Source organism: Paroedura picta, chromosome 4, assembly GCF_049243985.1.
Source record: "Paroedura picta isolate Pp20150507F chromosome 4, Ppicta_v3.0, whole genome shotgun sequence".
Lineage (NCBI taxonomy): Eukaryota > Metazoa > Chordata > Lepidosauria > Squamata > Gekkonidae > Paroedura > Paroedura picta.
This window is the reverse complement of record NC_135372.1, coordinates 59,055,993-59,072,449: the sequence shown is the minus strand read 5'-3', so window position 1 is coordinate 59,072,449 and position 16,457 is coordinate 59,055,993. Positions and strand designations below refer to the sequence as shown.

Genomic DNA, 16,457 nt, shown 5'->3' with positions numbered 1-16,457 from the left:
ACAGTAATGAAGAGCTATTTCAGCTCACACACTTGGTGAAAAGAAACAGCTATTAATTCCTCAGAAAGTAAGTTTTCAAGGGGCACAACAGTCACCTAAGCCTGCAGTTTAACACTGTTGCCAGGCAAGGCTGAAAGTGTAAAAGAATGTCAAGTTCTAAAAACAGAATAAGAGACCTACTCAATTGTTTATTTTACCCCCCCATTTCAGAAGCCATACATGGTGAAAATGACTAGCCCCAAACCAAGAAGGAGTTGTAAAATTAAAAACAACCCTGTTACAGACTGGAAACTAAGCAAGAAAAGCACTGGAGCCTGAAAAAAGTCAACCTATCAAAAATGTTAACAATGAAAATATTTATTTATATTTTCATTTATAGCGTCGTCCCCCCCCCCTTGAGCCAGTCATTATGGGGTGATGTACAGCATTATAGGCAGTAAAAACATATAACATTTAAATAAAATTAAAACTACTAAAAAGCTAACATATAGTACCATGAGCTGAGTCATCATCTGATAATGCTCAAAAAGAGGAGGGATGTAGGAGGTGAACCCAGCTGGTAGGGGAGGCCCATGTTGTTCTTCTTAGAACCATAGAGTTGGAAGGAACCTCCAGAGTAATCTAGTCCAACCCTCTACAGCAGTGGTCTCCAACTCCTGATCCGATGTCCGGTCCTGGCTCGTGGATCAGTCAGTGCTAGGCCACAGCTCCTCTTCGTCCTCCTCCCTGGCTGCTGTCTCGGGGGCTGCCCTGCCTCTCTGGCGCTGGCTCACCTTTGGTGCTCTCCAGCGGCTGCCATGGCACTGCGCAGCTGCTGCTTGCAGCACCCACCAGTGGGCAGTGGAAAGTCAGGGGCACCAACAGGAAAGCAAGTGGAGTAGGGGCTCAGATGGCGGTGGTGATGTCCCTCAGAAAAAGACCCCCCCCCCCAGGCCTCAGTAAAATTGTCCAGCGTTGACTGGTCCCCGGTGATAAAAAGGTTGGGGACCACTGCTCTACAGAACGGAGGGAATTCACAATTACTTGCCTATCCACAGTGACCCCAATTCCATGCCCAAATGATGCCACACATGCACACACAAAAAGTAGAATCCATGATCAGTCTGGCCTGGAGGAAATGTGCCTCCCGCCTCCAAAGTGACGATCGGCATTTCCCTGGGCATTTCTTCTGAGTGTAGTGGTCCAGGCCCTGCAAAACAGTGCTAGCACAGAGAGGACCCTGATAGAGGCACTAGGAGACTGTCTATGTGCATACAAGGCTGCATCGTTGCTGGCATTCACTATCTTTGCCATTTTTTGAGCATTCAGATGCCAGGTGTCGAACCAGGGATCTTCAGCATTCATTGTATGCAGTCTTCCCATTATCTACCCTTTAACCATACTAGTTTTCTTTGGCAGGCACATCAAATCCTCCAAAACATGAAAGGAATATGCAGAAGTCCAAGTATTTAGTTTAAAAGGCCCCTTCTGATTTTTCAAGATTCAGAGTCATCTGTTCTCCACCACTGATGGTTCAACACCCTATACACATAGAGTGCAGTAAAACTAGTTGCTGCCTGTTAACAAAAGAGAGCTGTTTAACAACCTTCAAGGAATGTAGTTGTGAGTTCCTGCATTGAACTGGGGGTTAGGCTATATGACCCTGGAGGTCCCTTTCCAACCCTATGATTCAATTATCTTCTGTATCGCATTTATTACCTTCTAGATGAATGGAAATATTATGTGACTCAATTCATTTACTTGAAATTAACTCTGATCCATATACTAAGCAATCAGGTGACTGGGTACATGCTGAACTTTATGGGATTTGGCTGAACATATCATCATCATCATCACAAAGACAGAAGGCAATACTGGATTAGCTGTTCCCTGCCCAAACAAAAACACAAGACTCCTAACAAATGAAGACATCATTTAAGTCAATTGAGAAGAAAACAAGGCAACCCCCCTCCCCCTCAAAGCACAATTATTTAATTCTGGTGAGACAGTCGTGCTGCTATGCTTTCTCTTAAGTAAAGCTATGACTAGGGTACCTGGAGAACAGTATGTGGCTCAGCCTGAATAGAAGGAACATAAGCTGGCTAGGAGATAGCCAGGAAAATTTCCCCAGAGCTCTGAACTTAAATGGGAACAGGAACAAAGGAAATGTCTTGCAACCCTGTATATTGCCATTCCAGCTTTCGTTTTTTCCCCCAAGATCCCCCCCACATGCACATACTTACTGGCTGGTGCAAAATTATGCACCTGCAGGCAATGCAGTTTACAGAAATTGGTATAACCACAGGCATCTGGCTAAATGCCCAGTTGAATGTATTGCCTAATGCTGGTAATTATATAGATCATTGCTGATGGCCAGACAGATCAAGTGCAGCCATACACAAACATATAAGAGATGATTTTATGCTTCCAAACAATGGCCCTTAAGAACATAAGAAGGTCCCTGTTGGATAAAACCAGCAGTCCATCTAACCCAGCATCTGGTCTCACCCAACATTTCCTCTGGAGGTCCAGCACCAGGCCACAGAGACTAAGGTCTTCCCCCAATGCTGCCTCCTGATACTGCCTCTGAATATGGATATTCCCTTTAGTTACCATGGATTCTTTGTCAACCCTCTCTGCCCCATGCATAATTTTAAAAACCTCTGCCCCCCCCCCCCATAATAATCTCCTTTCTAAACTGGAAAGTCTCAGACTGTTCAGTCTCACTTCTTAGAGAAGGTACTCCGGATCCCTAATCATCTTGGCTGCCCACTTCTGTACTTTTTCCATCACTGTGATGTCCTTTTTGAGATACGTTGACCCAAACTGCACACAGTATTCCATATGAGGCTGTGCCACAGATCTATACACAGCATTTTAATATTGGCCATCTTATTTTCAATCCCTTTGCTAATGATCCCCAACACAGAGTTTGCCTTTTTCAGCACTGCAGCACACTGGGTTGACATCTTCATTGAACTATGACCCTATGACCTTTCCTGCCTGTGTTTCTAAGTGTACTGTATAATCTTGCAATACTAAGAACCAAGTTCTTTATTCTTATAAGGTTCTTTATTCTTACAAAGAACTGCCCTGAGTCTGTAGATAAAGGGTGGATAATAAATATAAAAATAAAAGTGTCCATGACAAGTTGCCATTCACCTGTTTTGTTCTTCTAGTTTAGCCAATAACTCTAAGTCATCAGGACTCAACTCAGCTGGTGATGCTGGAGACAATGCCGGAGTAGAGACTGTGGTAGAGGAGGATGTAGTGTGTAACGAGGCAGATGGACTTGCCACCTGGCTGGCCATTTGGCTGACAGTGTTCTTCACCCATGAGAGAGTAGAACTCAGTTTTCCTGGAAACTTGTCTGTCGCCACCTAAGAGAGGGGAGGGAAAGACAGAAGAGTCAGCAACAGCAAGCAAATTCACAGGCATTCAAGCTGGACAGCAACCCATACCAGCAATCTTTCCCTCCCTTTTCTTTTGCTGTTGCACAGAGTTCCATATGCACAATTCATATTACGTTGTTGATAAAACTAAAAGAAGCAAGGGGTTATCTAAGTTGTAAGTTGTTGTACATAAGCTCCCCAAATATATTCAGATTTTCAGATATGTTCTGCATAAGACAAAGCAAATAAAGTAACAGGGAGAAGTCTCAGCAAATTCTGGGACGTCCACTTTTAGACTAGCAGATAGACCAGCCTTGCTCATGTCTACAGAAGTTATTAAAGAAGCTTTATTAGTATGTCACGTATTTGCACTTTGAGAAAACAACTATTTCATATTTACAATAGCTCTTTTCTGTGATCAATCACTTAGAGGTGACTTACTTTTATCAACAGCAATTTACAATCAAAAAATAAAAGGTCAAGTTTTAGTACTGCTACACAGAACCCGTATGGCAAGTGGCAATGATAAATCTTGAAGTATCAATTTATTACAATTACATATTGATAGGAAGCAGACAGCACATCCACAATTTAAGGAGCTGTAAAGGTCAGAAGGCTGCTTGATACTGAAACACCATGCAGTGATCCATGCAATGGTCACTTCCAGACTGGACTTCTGTAACTCGTTCTACACGGGCCTACCCTTGTCTTTGACCTGGAACTTTCAGCTGGTATAGAATGCGGCTGCCAGGGTGCTTACTAGGACTCCTTGGAGGGCTCACATTCAGCCAGTGTTCAGACAACTCCACTGGCTACTGGTCTGCTTCCAGATCAAGTTCAAGGTTTTGGTTTTAACCTTTAAGGCTATACGCAGCCTGGGTCCTTCCAATCTGAGAGACTGCTTATCTGTTTATGCCCCCCCTCCCCGCAGGCTCTTCGCTCTGTAGGTAGGAATCTGTTGGTGGCCCTGGGCTGCCAGGATATCCTCATGACCTTGGCCCAACCTAGTGGAATGAGCTCCCGGAAGAGCTAAGGCCTCTGATGGAGTTATCTAAGTTCCGCAGGGCCTGCATGACGGAACTCTTCCACCAGGCGTTCAGTTGAGGCCAGGGGAGGGTGAACAGAGATTCGATCTGGCGGTCCTACCGTATCTGAGCATCCCAGGGTTAGAATTAGATCATTTTGGCTGGAATGAGCAGAGTTGGACTGGGGAGATTTTGTTACCGCCAGTCTTACAATTGAGGGATAGTGTGATCAATGCTATTGTTGTTTTAATGGGTTTTTATGGGTTATAACCTAATAACTTTATTTCCTAAAGACCTTGTTTTTGACCCAAAGTAGCTTTCCTCATTCTCCTCTCCATAACCCTGTAAGGCAGATTAGGCTGAGCATGTGTGACTAGGCCAAGGTCACCCAACAAGCTTCCATGGTGGATTGGGGAATAACACCTGGGTCAACAGTATCATTGTCCAACACATAATATCCAAAGCATGGCTATTAATGTTAATAATAATAGAACATCTGGACCTCTCAATTTCTAACAAATAGATGGGAAAGAAATGGAGGTAGTGACAGATTTTATTTTCCTGGGCTCCAAGATCACTGCAGATGGGGACTGCAGCAAAGAAATTAAAAGACGCTTGCTCCTAGGGAGGAAAGCTATGGCAAATCTAGACAGTATCCTAAAAAGCAGAGACATCACCCTGCCAACGAAAGTGCGTCTAGTCAAGGCTATGGTCTTCCCAGTTGCAATGTATGGCTGTAAAAGTTGGACCATAAGGAAGGCCAAACATCAAAGAATTGAGGCTTTTGAACTCTGGTGCTGGAGAAGACTCTTGCTAGTCCCTTGGACTGCAAGGCAAACAAACTGGTCAGTCCTAGAGATCAGCCCTGACTGCTCCTTAGAAGGCCAGATTCTGAAGATGAAACTTAAATACTTTGGCTACCTCATGAGAAGGAAGGACTCCCTGGAGAAGAGCCTAATGCTGGGAACAATTGAGGGCAAAAGAAGAAGGGGACGACAGAGAATGTTTATTTATGATGCAAATGAAAAACATTTAACCAAACAAATTTAGCATATTTCTAAAAGCTTACTACAAAAAAATAAGTGTCCACATCATTCCTCTGAGGGAGAGAACATTTCCTGCTGTTATTAAAAGCCGTAAGTACGATAAATTGTATATAAGAACTTATGTTGCTTTTGCATTCAGCCAGTGACTATGGTGGTGGTGCTGGATGCCATTAATTTAAAAGCAGGGTTGGCACAGAGCAATTTCTGCCTTATCCTTGATTGCCTCTATTGTGTTAAAGAAAACAAATATCTTGGCTTGTATATGAGAACCATCAGGAAGAAGCATCTTGCATGTAAATACTCCTGGCAAACACTAATCTGCACTTGGCTGATCTTCTCTATAATCAGATCTACAGAGGTGAGACAGCCCTAGACTTTGCTCTTTTTATTGCTATAGCAGAAAGAACTGTTGGTCTTAATGAGCTTTTCACTGTAACCCAAATGTCTTTTTCTGGACAAGTTGAGGTATCTTTGTGCATTTATTTATTTGTTTACTTGGTCTTCATTCAGTGGGAACCCAAAGTGGCTTACAGCATTCTCCTCTTCTCCATTTTATTCTCACAAGAGCCTGTGGGTTAGACTATGGGTTGGTATCTTGTTTCCTGTATCCTCAGTGACAGTTCTGGTGCCCTAATGAGGAGATTATTAGATGGTATAAATACACTTAGTGAAATGTGGAAAATAAAATGGTGAAAATAGAATATATTAACAGTGCTATTATTTGTTGTTGTTAGGTGCGAAGTCGTGTCCAACCCATTGTGACTCCATGGACGATGATCCTCCAGGCCTTCCTGTCCTCTACCATTCCCCAGAGTTCATTTAAGTTCACACCAACTGCTTCAGTAACTCCATCCAGCCACCTCATTCTCATTTGACTCTGAAGCTTTTGGGGAACTGTAAAATACACTCATTTATTACTTATAAATGCCACAATATTTACTATTAAGCAATATGTCTTCAATATAAAAAAATGAAGAGATAATAACTCAGTCATTATTCAAATGATCTGTATGAAATATAGCCAGATCACATTCATTGGGGGTGGATTCTGTCTGCTGATTCTCACAGTAGATAATGTAAACAACAAGCACAATGAAAAATATAGTGCATACAAATTACTTTCACCACAGAGGACTGCAATAATAGTGTAGTGATTGGTACAGTTCACAGAAACATATTACTCAATGACCAGAGGAAAGCTTTTCAGATTCTATATAAACATGAGCAATACCAATTCTGGTTTCTTTGCTACTGCTTTCCAAACTGAGTAGGGCCAATACTAGATGTCCATGCCCAAGTGCCTTTTGAGGAATTGTAAATACTATCCCGTCCCTGCTACATGAACAAGAACTTTAATTCATATAACGTAGGAACACAGTGACCATCCAGAATTATCAGAGCCATCAATGCAAAGCCATATCAAAATCTTGAACTAGTTTTGCCTCACAATATATACTGGAAACACATACATGTGTTTCCAGTTAGTGATTTCTTAACCTGTATTTTAACCATTATTAGGGTTAAAAACACAGTACATAAAATTATCAGTTAATGGACTTGCTGGACCACCGTGTGGAGGCGGAATTCCACGCTGCCAGGCTTTATCCCCAGTTGCCAATCAGCTGGTTGGGGGGTGGGGACTTACCAGGAAAAAAGAAAAGGCTTTGTAGTTGGAATCACACAAGATATCCCAGTGACATTCTGGTATTTGGGCAAAAACTCTATGGTTGAATTCAGTTTTACCATAGAGTTTGCCCAAATAGCAGAGCATCACCCAAATGCCATTGGTGTGATGACATTACTTTCTGTGCAATGCCAGTACCAATGCTTAGGCTGTTCTCTTTCTCCTTGTAAATCCCCCCCCAATCCTACAGGCAACCACATCAACACAATGAATAAAACAATAAGACCAATATTCAACATTAGGGACATATGGAATCATTTCATTAACTTCACTAGGAAAATCTGATAGCAGAGCAATGCATGCTTGAAAGTAGTAAACTGTAAGGAGAATCTATATGACAGACTGACAACCCAAACTAGGCTAGAGTTCCAACCAATGTGGGAATTAAGAAATTCCCTGTTAAACTGTCTAATACTCTCAAAGTGAGTATTTAAGAAATCCAAAATGTTGAAATTAAATTTAAAAGAGAAATGGCAAGTTAAAATTGAAATGAAACTTCGAATTAAAGACAAAAGAAATCAGATAATATATTCCCTGAAATTGATAATGTATTCCCATCTTTTATTTATTTATATATATACGTGTATATATATACGTATATGTATATATGTGTATATATGTGTGTATATATGTATATGTGTGTGTGTCTGTGTATATATATATGTGTGTGTGTGTATATATGTATGTATGTATGTATGTATGTATAATATTATATTTATGTACTGCCCTCCCCAAAGGCTCAGTATGGTTTATATAGAACAGGAACAATACAGATAACTCAATAATTGTGACAATAACAATACAATGGTAATGACAAACTATGTAATTGAATGGTAAACAATGGAACCTTGAGTTAATTATTGTGTACTGATGACCCTGTGGGTTGGATAGATCAGCAATGGTTTCCATAGAAGGGAGGGAGGCTCGGGGACCAATGGGAGGTGATTGGCTCAGGTTGACTGCCTGGTGGCAGTAGCTCCCTTTTACAGGCCCTACAGAATTGTTCAACTTCTGTTACAGCCCTGATCTCCTCTGGGTGCTAGTTCCACCAGATGGGAGCCAGGATGGAGAAAGCTATGACCCTGGTTGAGGTCAAGCAAGCTTCTTTGGGGCCAGGGATCACCAGGTAGTTGGCACTGGTGGACCATAAGGCTCCTTGAAGGGTGTAGGTAGAAAAGCGATCCCTCAGGTATACTGGGCCCAGAGCACATATAGCCTTAAAGGTGATAACCAGAACCTTAAGCTTGATCTGGAATTTGACCAGGAGCCAGCTCAGCTGCTGAAGGGTGGATTGAACATGGGACCTTCATGGTATTGCTGTGAGGAGCCTGGCTACTGTGTTCTGGATGCTATAGCTTCCAGATCAAGGTTAAGGGAAGGCCTGCGTAGAGCAAGGTGCAGAAGTCCAGCCTAGAGGTGACCGTCGCATGGATCATGTGGCTAAGTTTGGTGTAGTGGTTAGGAGTGCGGACTTCTAATCTGGCATGCCGGGTTCGATTCTGCACTGCCCCACATGCAACCAGCTGGGTGACCTTGGGCTCACCACGGCACTGATAAAATTGTTCTGACCGGGCAGTGATATCAGGGCTGTCTCAACCTCACCAACCCCACAGGGTGTCTGTTGTGGGGAGAGGAATGGGAAGGCGACTATAAGCCGCTTTGAGCCTCCTTCGGGTAGGGAAAAGCGGCATATAAGAACCAACTCTTCTTCTTCCTCTTCTTCTAAGTGTTCCGGGAACAAATAGAGCACTAGTAGTTTGGCTTGGCAAACGTGATAGAATGCCAGTTGTGCTACTGTCGTGATCTGAGCCTCCACTGAGAAGAAGGCATCGAGAATCACACCCAAGTTCCTGGCAGAGTGGACCACTGATAGCTGCACTCCCTCCAGGTTGGGTAGGCACGCTTCCTCAGCCACAGGAAGGGTTGAGCTTCATAAGATTCTGCTTGAGCCACCTCGTCACTGCTTCCAGGCCGCTGGCTAATGTTTCTGGGGGAGAATCAGGGCTGCCATCCATCAGGAGGAAGAGCTGGGTGTCATCAGCATACTGGTGACATCCCAGGCCAAACCTCCACTCCAGATGAGCAAGAGGGTGCATAAAGATATTAAATAGGATTGGAGAGAAGACTGCTCCCTGAGGGACTCCACATGCCAGTTGGTGAACTAAATGAACTAAATGCTATGAGTCAGCTGGGAAGTTGTGTCTTACTTCATTTTTCGCTTTAACTGAATAAAACTGAACTGTATTCTATCCCATACCAATTTATACTTTAGCATCCCAGGAAAGAGTATAATTCTTGGAGATCTTCAGGATATCATCACATTTTTGAGGCACCCAGGCAAAAAAGCAATCGGGATTCTTCCAGGCGCCAGGACAAGTACCGTCCTGGCCATCTTTTACTGCCATCTTTTACTGCAGGGAGTCATTGAACATAAATATGGCAAATGTATTTATTTTACCTGATGGCCTTGCAGATTTGTTGGCAACAGAGAATACAGAGCTATGATCTTAAAATAAAGATCAAGCATGACAGAAGACACTTAACCCTTCCTTTAAACATTTTAATCTACATAAACTGTTTCTGACAGAGGGTTTATGCTGCTGTTCTTCTTTCCTCTAATAAACTTAAATGTTACTCGGCTGTTACCAAATTAGGTATTATTGCATTGTACCTGGAGGGCAGGCTTTTTAAAACAAAGTATTAAGTTAATTTGTCCATGTTATACATGAGAGTAACAATTTAATACTAAATTCTACATGAAGTGTCAGGTAGCTATATTTTTAACCTCTAACCTCTAATGGTCAACTCATTTGACCCAAGGTCTCAGATTAGATCACACTAAATTACTTTTATTCTCATATTTTAAAATATTGATATTATTATATGCTTATATTTTTATATATTTTAAATTCTACTTTATTTCTAGCTTTGGAATTAACTTTCTAAAAAAAATCTTAACCCCATCATAAAAAATTCACTTTTTCGTTCCACATAATCACCACCTAGAAAGTCAGATACAGGATGCGATCTTTAGTACTTTATTTCACAGGCAGATCACATTATACATTCACATCGAGCATTATGCACAAAATTCTGCTGTTTCCAGTTTATGCTGTCGAGTATTCTTCAGCTCTAGACAAATGCTCTGGTTTATGCCTCAGTTACTTTGTCAGTCTTCAAGTTGCCACAAGATTGTTACACCAGCTGCAGCAAACACTGCTATTCCTCTGGAATTTGTCACCATAGAAGTATGCTTCAAAACAGTCTTGAACATGCTACGCACCAAGGTTTAATCCTGGCTTCTCAAGGAGGGAGGGAGGGAGGGACAGAGAGAGAGACAGAGAGAGTCATTTTTATGGTTCTCAAGTGTCAGAGTTAACGTTAGATGTAAAACATTTAGGCTTTCCATTGCAACTGTAATGCTAGCTGCCTTGAGCTATTTATGGACAGAAAGAGTATATGTCTGTGATTCTTAAGCAAGCCATTCAGTCCCGGGGGGAGGGGGGGCAGCAGATTCAGAACTTCTGGAGGCAACAGGGTATATTAAGGATATCTTTGGCAGCCCCTTCTCCCACTTGCAATAGCACTTAATGGGCAGCAGAGGAAGAGTTGTTTTACAAGGCTCACCTTATTGAAGCTAAACCCCCAAATTTCTTCCATGGACCCTTAAAGAAGGGCACACAACAAACAGAAACATGCACTGTCAACTTGGGCCACCACTGCCCCGTTAAATATAATAATCCTGCATAAGTTTCCAGAAAGGAAGATAGAGTAGGCCACACTGCAGTAGAAAGATAAGAAGCCAGTTTGGTGTAGTGGTTAGGAGTACGGACTTCTAATCTGGCATGCCGGGTTCGATTCTGCGCTCCCCCACATGCAACCAGCTGGGTGACCTTGGGCTCGCCACGGCACTGATAAAACTGTTCTGACCAAGCAGTGATATCAGGGCTCTCTCAGCCTCACCAACCCCACAGGGTGTCTGTTGTGGGGAGAGGAATGGGAAGGCGACTGTAAGCCGCTTTGAGCCTCCTTCGGGTAGGGAAAAGCGGCATATAAGAACCAACTCTTCTTCTTCTTCTTCTTCTTCTTCTTCTTAACATACCAACTAGTACTTTTTGAAAAAACCTGTTTCTCAGTAGTATTAGAAACAAGCAAGGGTTCTATGGCAGACATACAGGGCTTCAAGGCAGACAAATCAGTGTGAAGATGATTCCACAAACTAGAGAGAGTACAATCTACTGATTTAAAGTACTGAACTAAAAGTATCAAAAGACAGCTGTTTAGGTATAGAGGTTTTTTCTGCCTTGGCTACTAAACTGGAACACCTTCCTTTCAACCATTCATATGAGTTATACTCTAATCCTCCCAATTTCCTAAAAGGAAATGAGGAGAGAAAGCTGCAAGATAGCTGGAAAGACACCATGGCCATTTCGGCAGTCAGTAAAAACTTCATAGCAGCACTCATAAAGCTCCACGGGATGCCATTACTTTCACAATAAAATCTCGCGATTCAGGTACAATGCCAAATGTGCTCCCACTCTGCCACATGTTTTCTGAATCCTGAGAAAATGCAATCTCCTGGGGGGGAATTCGCAGTAACCTAAAGTGGAAACACAGAAGTCACATTGGCTTCTTCCACTGTTTCCCTCCTCAAAATGATAACATTTTCGATCTAACTCATGCTGTGTCTCTGCTCACCCTCCTCTCCTTCCCGCTATATTTTTTAAAATGTTGAATATTATTGTGCTACAACGCAATTCCAAAGTAGCACAAGCATAACACACACACCACCTCCCCATCTCCCACTTCAGCAAGACTGAATGTTCAGCAGAACACTCTTTATCAATTTCATGTAGGAAAACAGAGTATTTGTCAACTTCATGTAGAGAGATTAGGAACCTTGTTAATTTATCCAACACCCCCCCCCCCAAGAAAATGCAGTTTACAATGCAGGAGCATCCTAAAACAAACAAATATGCACTATACCGGGGGGGGGGGGAGGCAATTGATGGCACAAAATGCTTGATTGAAGTGGCAAGCAGGCACCCATGTGAGGGGGAGAAGGGAACTGGGTGGGCAGGTAGCAATGAGGATGGCATTACTGCAAATGCTCAATTTTTTTTTTAAGGGAAGGGTGGCGAGGCCAGACAGAAGTATAAAATGCAAGCCATGAACAAACTCCTGGATGGTGCTGGAGAACACCACAAATGTAGAATGGCAGCTGCAAAATCAGGGCCGGCATCCAGAAGTCAATGTGGAGAGAAAGTGCTGGCAAGTAACAACTATGGAAATGGTCCTTTAGTGTGTAAATATTGTACTATAGCATTATAACATTCAATTGTCACTTTTCTATTTCAAATTTTGACATTCCAGTGCTATGCAGCATGCGTGAAGAACAAGAGTCATTCAATCATCATGGCTGCCACGACATCTATACCCAAATAGCCTACATGGAACATGTGTACAAGCTGGAAAAAAGATCAAAGTGTGCAGAGCACCTTCAATTGCGGAAGCTCCATCTGGACATAGCTCTGCATTTGTAATTGCAATGAAAGCAATGCAAAAATCATCGTGTGGAAGCAGTCAACGTTTATGAACGGAAACAGCTGTTTCAGTACCACATAATGTAATACTAGCAAACCATATAAAGAGCCGTGATCATTCAGGCACATCATGCAGCATGCATTAACATCAAATGCTTGCTTGGCAAATTTCTAATTAATATCTCACAATATCATCATGAATGTTATAAGAACTACCATAGTTTGCTTCATATGGAGAGTAATATATCTCCAGGTAGAAAGATATCACTCACATTTAAGCTTCGTAGATTTTTACGAAATAAATTCAAATAGCTCAGCCATAGCTTCTGAGAATTCTGGGGGCAAGCAACTGAAATTCTGTCATAGGCCTGTCCAAAAACTCTGGTCACTACAGAATTTGTTATTATGTTAATGCTATCTTACAGAGTCTCCTGAACGACACACAGTGAGCGAACAAAAGGTCTTTGTAGTTTTACTTTAATATGTAAAGTTTAAACAACTCAAACAATAAAATGCTAAGCTGGGACATTTTGCTGAAATGCAAATATAATGCAACAATTTAGCTTGTTTTTTATTTATATGATAAAGCAAATGCTAGAAATGTAACCATCGACAAAATGTTCTGCAGCTTCCCATGGTTGTATAACAACAAGCATTATGCCATCTACTAATTTACAGTTCATCTTCCTTATATGATAGATACATGGGAGAGACTTGGGGCAATAGAACAATTCAGTCTCACCCCCCCTCCCCCTCCCCAATCTGCAGAATGGGAACAAGGATGATCTGTCTTGCAAAACTGGGAGGTTATCAAGTACCAAAGTAGCAGTCATAAACATTTTTATGTGATCCATTTAACTGCATTTACTTTCAAGTGGAAATGTCTTTGTGTGGTGCCAAAATTATATCTATCTATCAATCAATTTAATCACTAAGTACAAGGCTATAAAATATAGTCTGCAGTCCACTGTAAGGATTTGCAGCTGCTGGGAAAATACCAGTATTGCATTACTTGGAGTCTGCCTGTGCTGCTTTAAAACTGGAAGCTGCTCAGTGTGCATACAGGTGCCTCTAGCATTTCATAGGTGGACCTTGGAAATTTGTCTCTATTCTGCTGTGAAGGACAAGTTACACAGGAGCAAGGACTTTCCGGAGAATTAAAGCAATAAGCTTAGTCTGAGCAAGGCTTTTCCTTGCGTAAAAGAATGCTTTGAAAAAATGGCAGCGAAAAAGTACTACATATGTTTAATGGACCAGTTCACTTTCCTCTTAAGCAAGACATATTTTTGCATCTCTCAAGGCCTGGAAAATAGCGCTCTTTTGCCAGGCGTTTGGTCAAGGCCGGTGATAACGTCTACTGTGCCCCCAGAAACCCCCTTCTATCTAAATAAACCCACTCTATGGTATTGCATTCACAATCGCCACCTGAACGTGCTATGTCATATTATGTTATGATTGATTGATCATGTTATGATTGTTGATTCAGTTATCAAACTTTCTTATACTGTTACTCATCTAATGTTTTCTGTAAATCACCCTGAGCCACAAGGAGTCTGATTTGGTAAATACAAATAGAAAAGTAGTAGTGATTTGAGTTATTTATTTATTAATTTGTTTATTATATTTGTATACCACCCTCCCCGAAGGCTCAGGGAGGTTCACATAAAACAGAACAGAAACAATACAGATAACTTAGGTATTATTATTTAACTAGATTTAAAGCCCATTTCACATGCAAATGAAATGGGCGCTAGATGGCCTGGGAGAAGGCCTACCCCCCCCCACCCGTGGCTCTCTGGAGACCACTCCGGCGGCCGGGAGAAGGCGGCACGGCCCACCCCCCACCTGTGGCTCTCTCAAGCCTTCTCCCGGCCGGCGGAGCAGCCTCGCCGCGTCGCAGCTCCGCCAGCCAGGAGAAGGCGGCGCGGCCCACCCCTCACCAGTGGCTGTCTGGAGCAGCTGGGCAGATTCCCTGGGCGGGTGAAGCAGCCAATGGGGAGCCGTGCGAATTGGCTGCTTGGGCCGGGATGGACACTCAGAGGGGCCAACCAGGAGCCGCTTCGCGGCTCCTGATTGGCCCCTCCGAGTTTTTATCCCGGACAGGGCCCGCCCTAACTCCTCCCACACAGCCCTTACTCCTTTATTCAGTTCGCGGCGCAGAGCGCCGCGTGGCTGTTTAAAGATATCTATTGTATTTTATGATGATGATGATGATGATGTTAGTCATTCAGTCAAGTCTGACCCTTGGCAATCCTATGGCTCAACTGTCGTCATGATTTAATAAATATATATTTGTTATTTTGTCATTTAATAAATATATAAACTTGAAATATCCAGCAATTGACTGAATATAGTATGTCCTATTCCCTCTTGTAAGCTGAAATAATTCAGTCTGTCTCCAACCTTCATGCTTGAACTTTGAAATTTTGAGAACAGTTAGTGGCTTTATATATAGTTACTTTATATAGAGAACAGCTGACTTTATAGCTGGGAATAATGAAAAAAATATTGGGAGATTCCAAGATATGTGCCATCCTAGATAGAAGCAGCTGTTTCTGAATAGGTACTGCCTAAAGACAAAAGGTTATGCCCTTGGCTATTATGAAGTATATCCTGCTCTAATGAAACCAAGGAAAGCCAGGATTGGCTCTTTGCTGTGAGAAAGAACCAAGTGAGCAACTGTAAATGCACTGGTGGGCCCCATGCTGGAGATTACTAGAATACATGTGCATTTCTTACAAACATGACCTGCCTTCATTTTCACAGTTCCCACTCTAGCCATCCAACTTACTTGTCATAGTACATTCTTGAACAATAAGATCATTACTCAAGTGCCAAAATTCAACTTGCTTGCTCTTTAACCCAGAAAATTATAGTTTCTGTATACCAGAACAATAAATGTATAAGTCATGAAAGAAAGAATCTTGAATATATTCTGTTACATATAGGGTATACTCTCAAATATGTGTGTGTGTATGTGTAAATAAAGTGTGTTATATTATATATACACATTCTCATAGGTAAGGATGAAAGAAGTGTACTACTACTTACCAAATGGCACATGGCCAGACAACTCCAAATAACTCTGTTGACAAAGCTACAGCTGTGACACTAAAAAGTATCCTGCACGAGCCTCAAAATGACACCTGTTATCTATGCACACAATACCACACTCTGGACTTCTTAAAAAATTACTTTGCAAAACAACATCAGAAGCAGAAGCACCCCCTAAAGCAGAGGTAGTCAACCTGTGGTCCTCCAGATGTCCATGAGCCCTTGCCAGCATTTGCTGGCAGGGGCTCATGGTAATTGTAGTTCATGGACATCTGGAGGACCACAGATTGACTACCCCTGCCCTTAAGGAACCTACCACCTGAAGCAACAGCAACATACTTCTTCTTTATTAAAAAGTTAGTTGAGTGTTAGTTCATTTCTGTCCTCCCACATAAAAGGTACAAAGTATGGCCTCTCCCCATAAGTACCAGCATGTCAATTACACAATCTCCTCACCAGGCAGGTGTACCTAAGAGGTTTCCTTGGCCACAGTGAAGGCATTCACGGCTGTTACTTTGTGAAAAACGCTGTCCAAAGAAATACAATTTCTCATCATTATACATTATAGAACACACCAGACCAAACTATTCCACGGGGCTCTGAGGTGACTGATTAAATGTTATCACTGGGATCCATCCTGTACGATGTTTGTTTGTGGAGGGATCTTTGAATGATTTTCTTGTGTTAACCTATGAATTTTTAAATAAATATTCACACAAGACAGTGGCAAAAGA

At 42.1% G+C, this 16,457-nt stretch overlaps 1 protein-coding gene across 4 annotated transcripts in view; it reads right to left on the bottom strand.

Annotated features, from left to right (window-relative positions):
* Positions 1-16,457, bottom strand: part of EVI5 (ecotropic viral integration site 5) — a 91,111-nt gene that overhangs the window by 60,408 nt on the left and 14,246 nt on the right. For 3 of the 4 annotated variants that reach the window (XM_077333004.1, XM_077333008.1, XM_077333006.1), the window contains exon 2: positions 3,142-3,359. In XM_077333004.1, coding sequence (XP_077189119.1) covers positions 3,142-3,359 — 218 coding nt within the window. The remainder of the gene's footprint in view (positions 1-3,141; positions 3,360-16,457) is intronic. The other variant, XM_077333005.1, reaches the window with a different exon arrangement.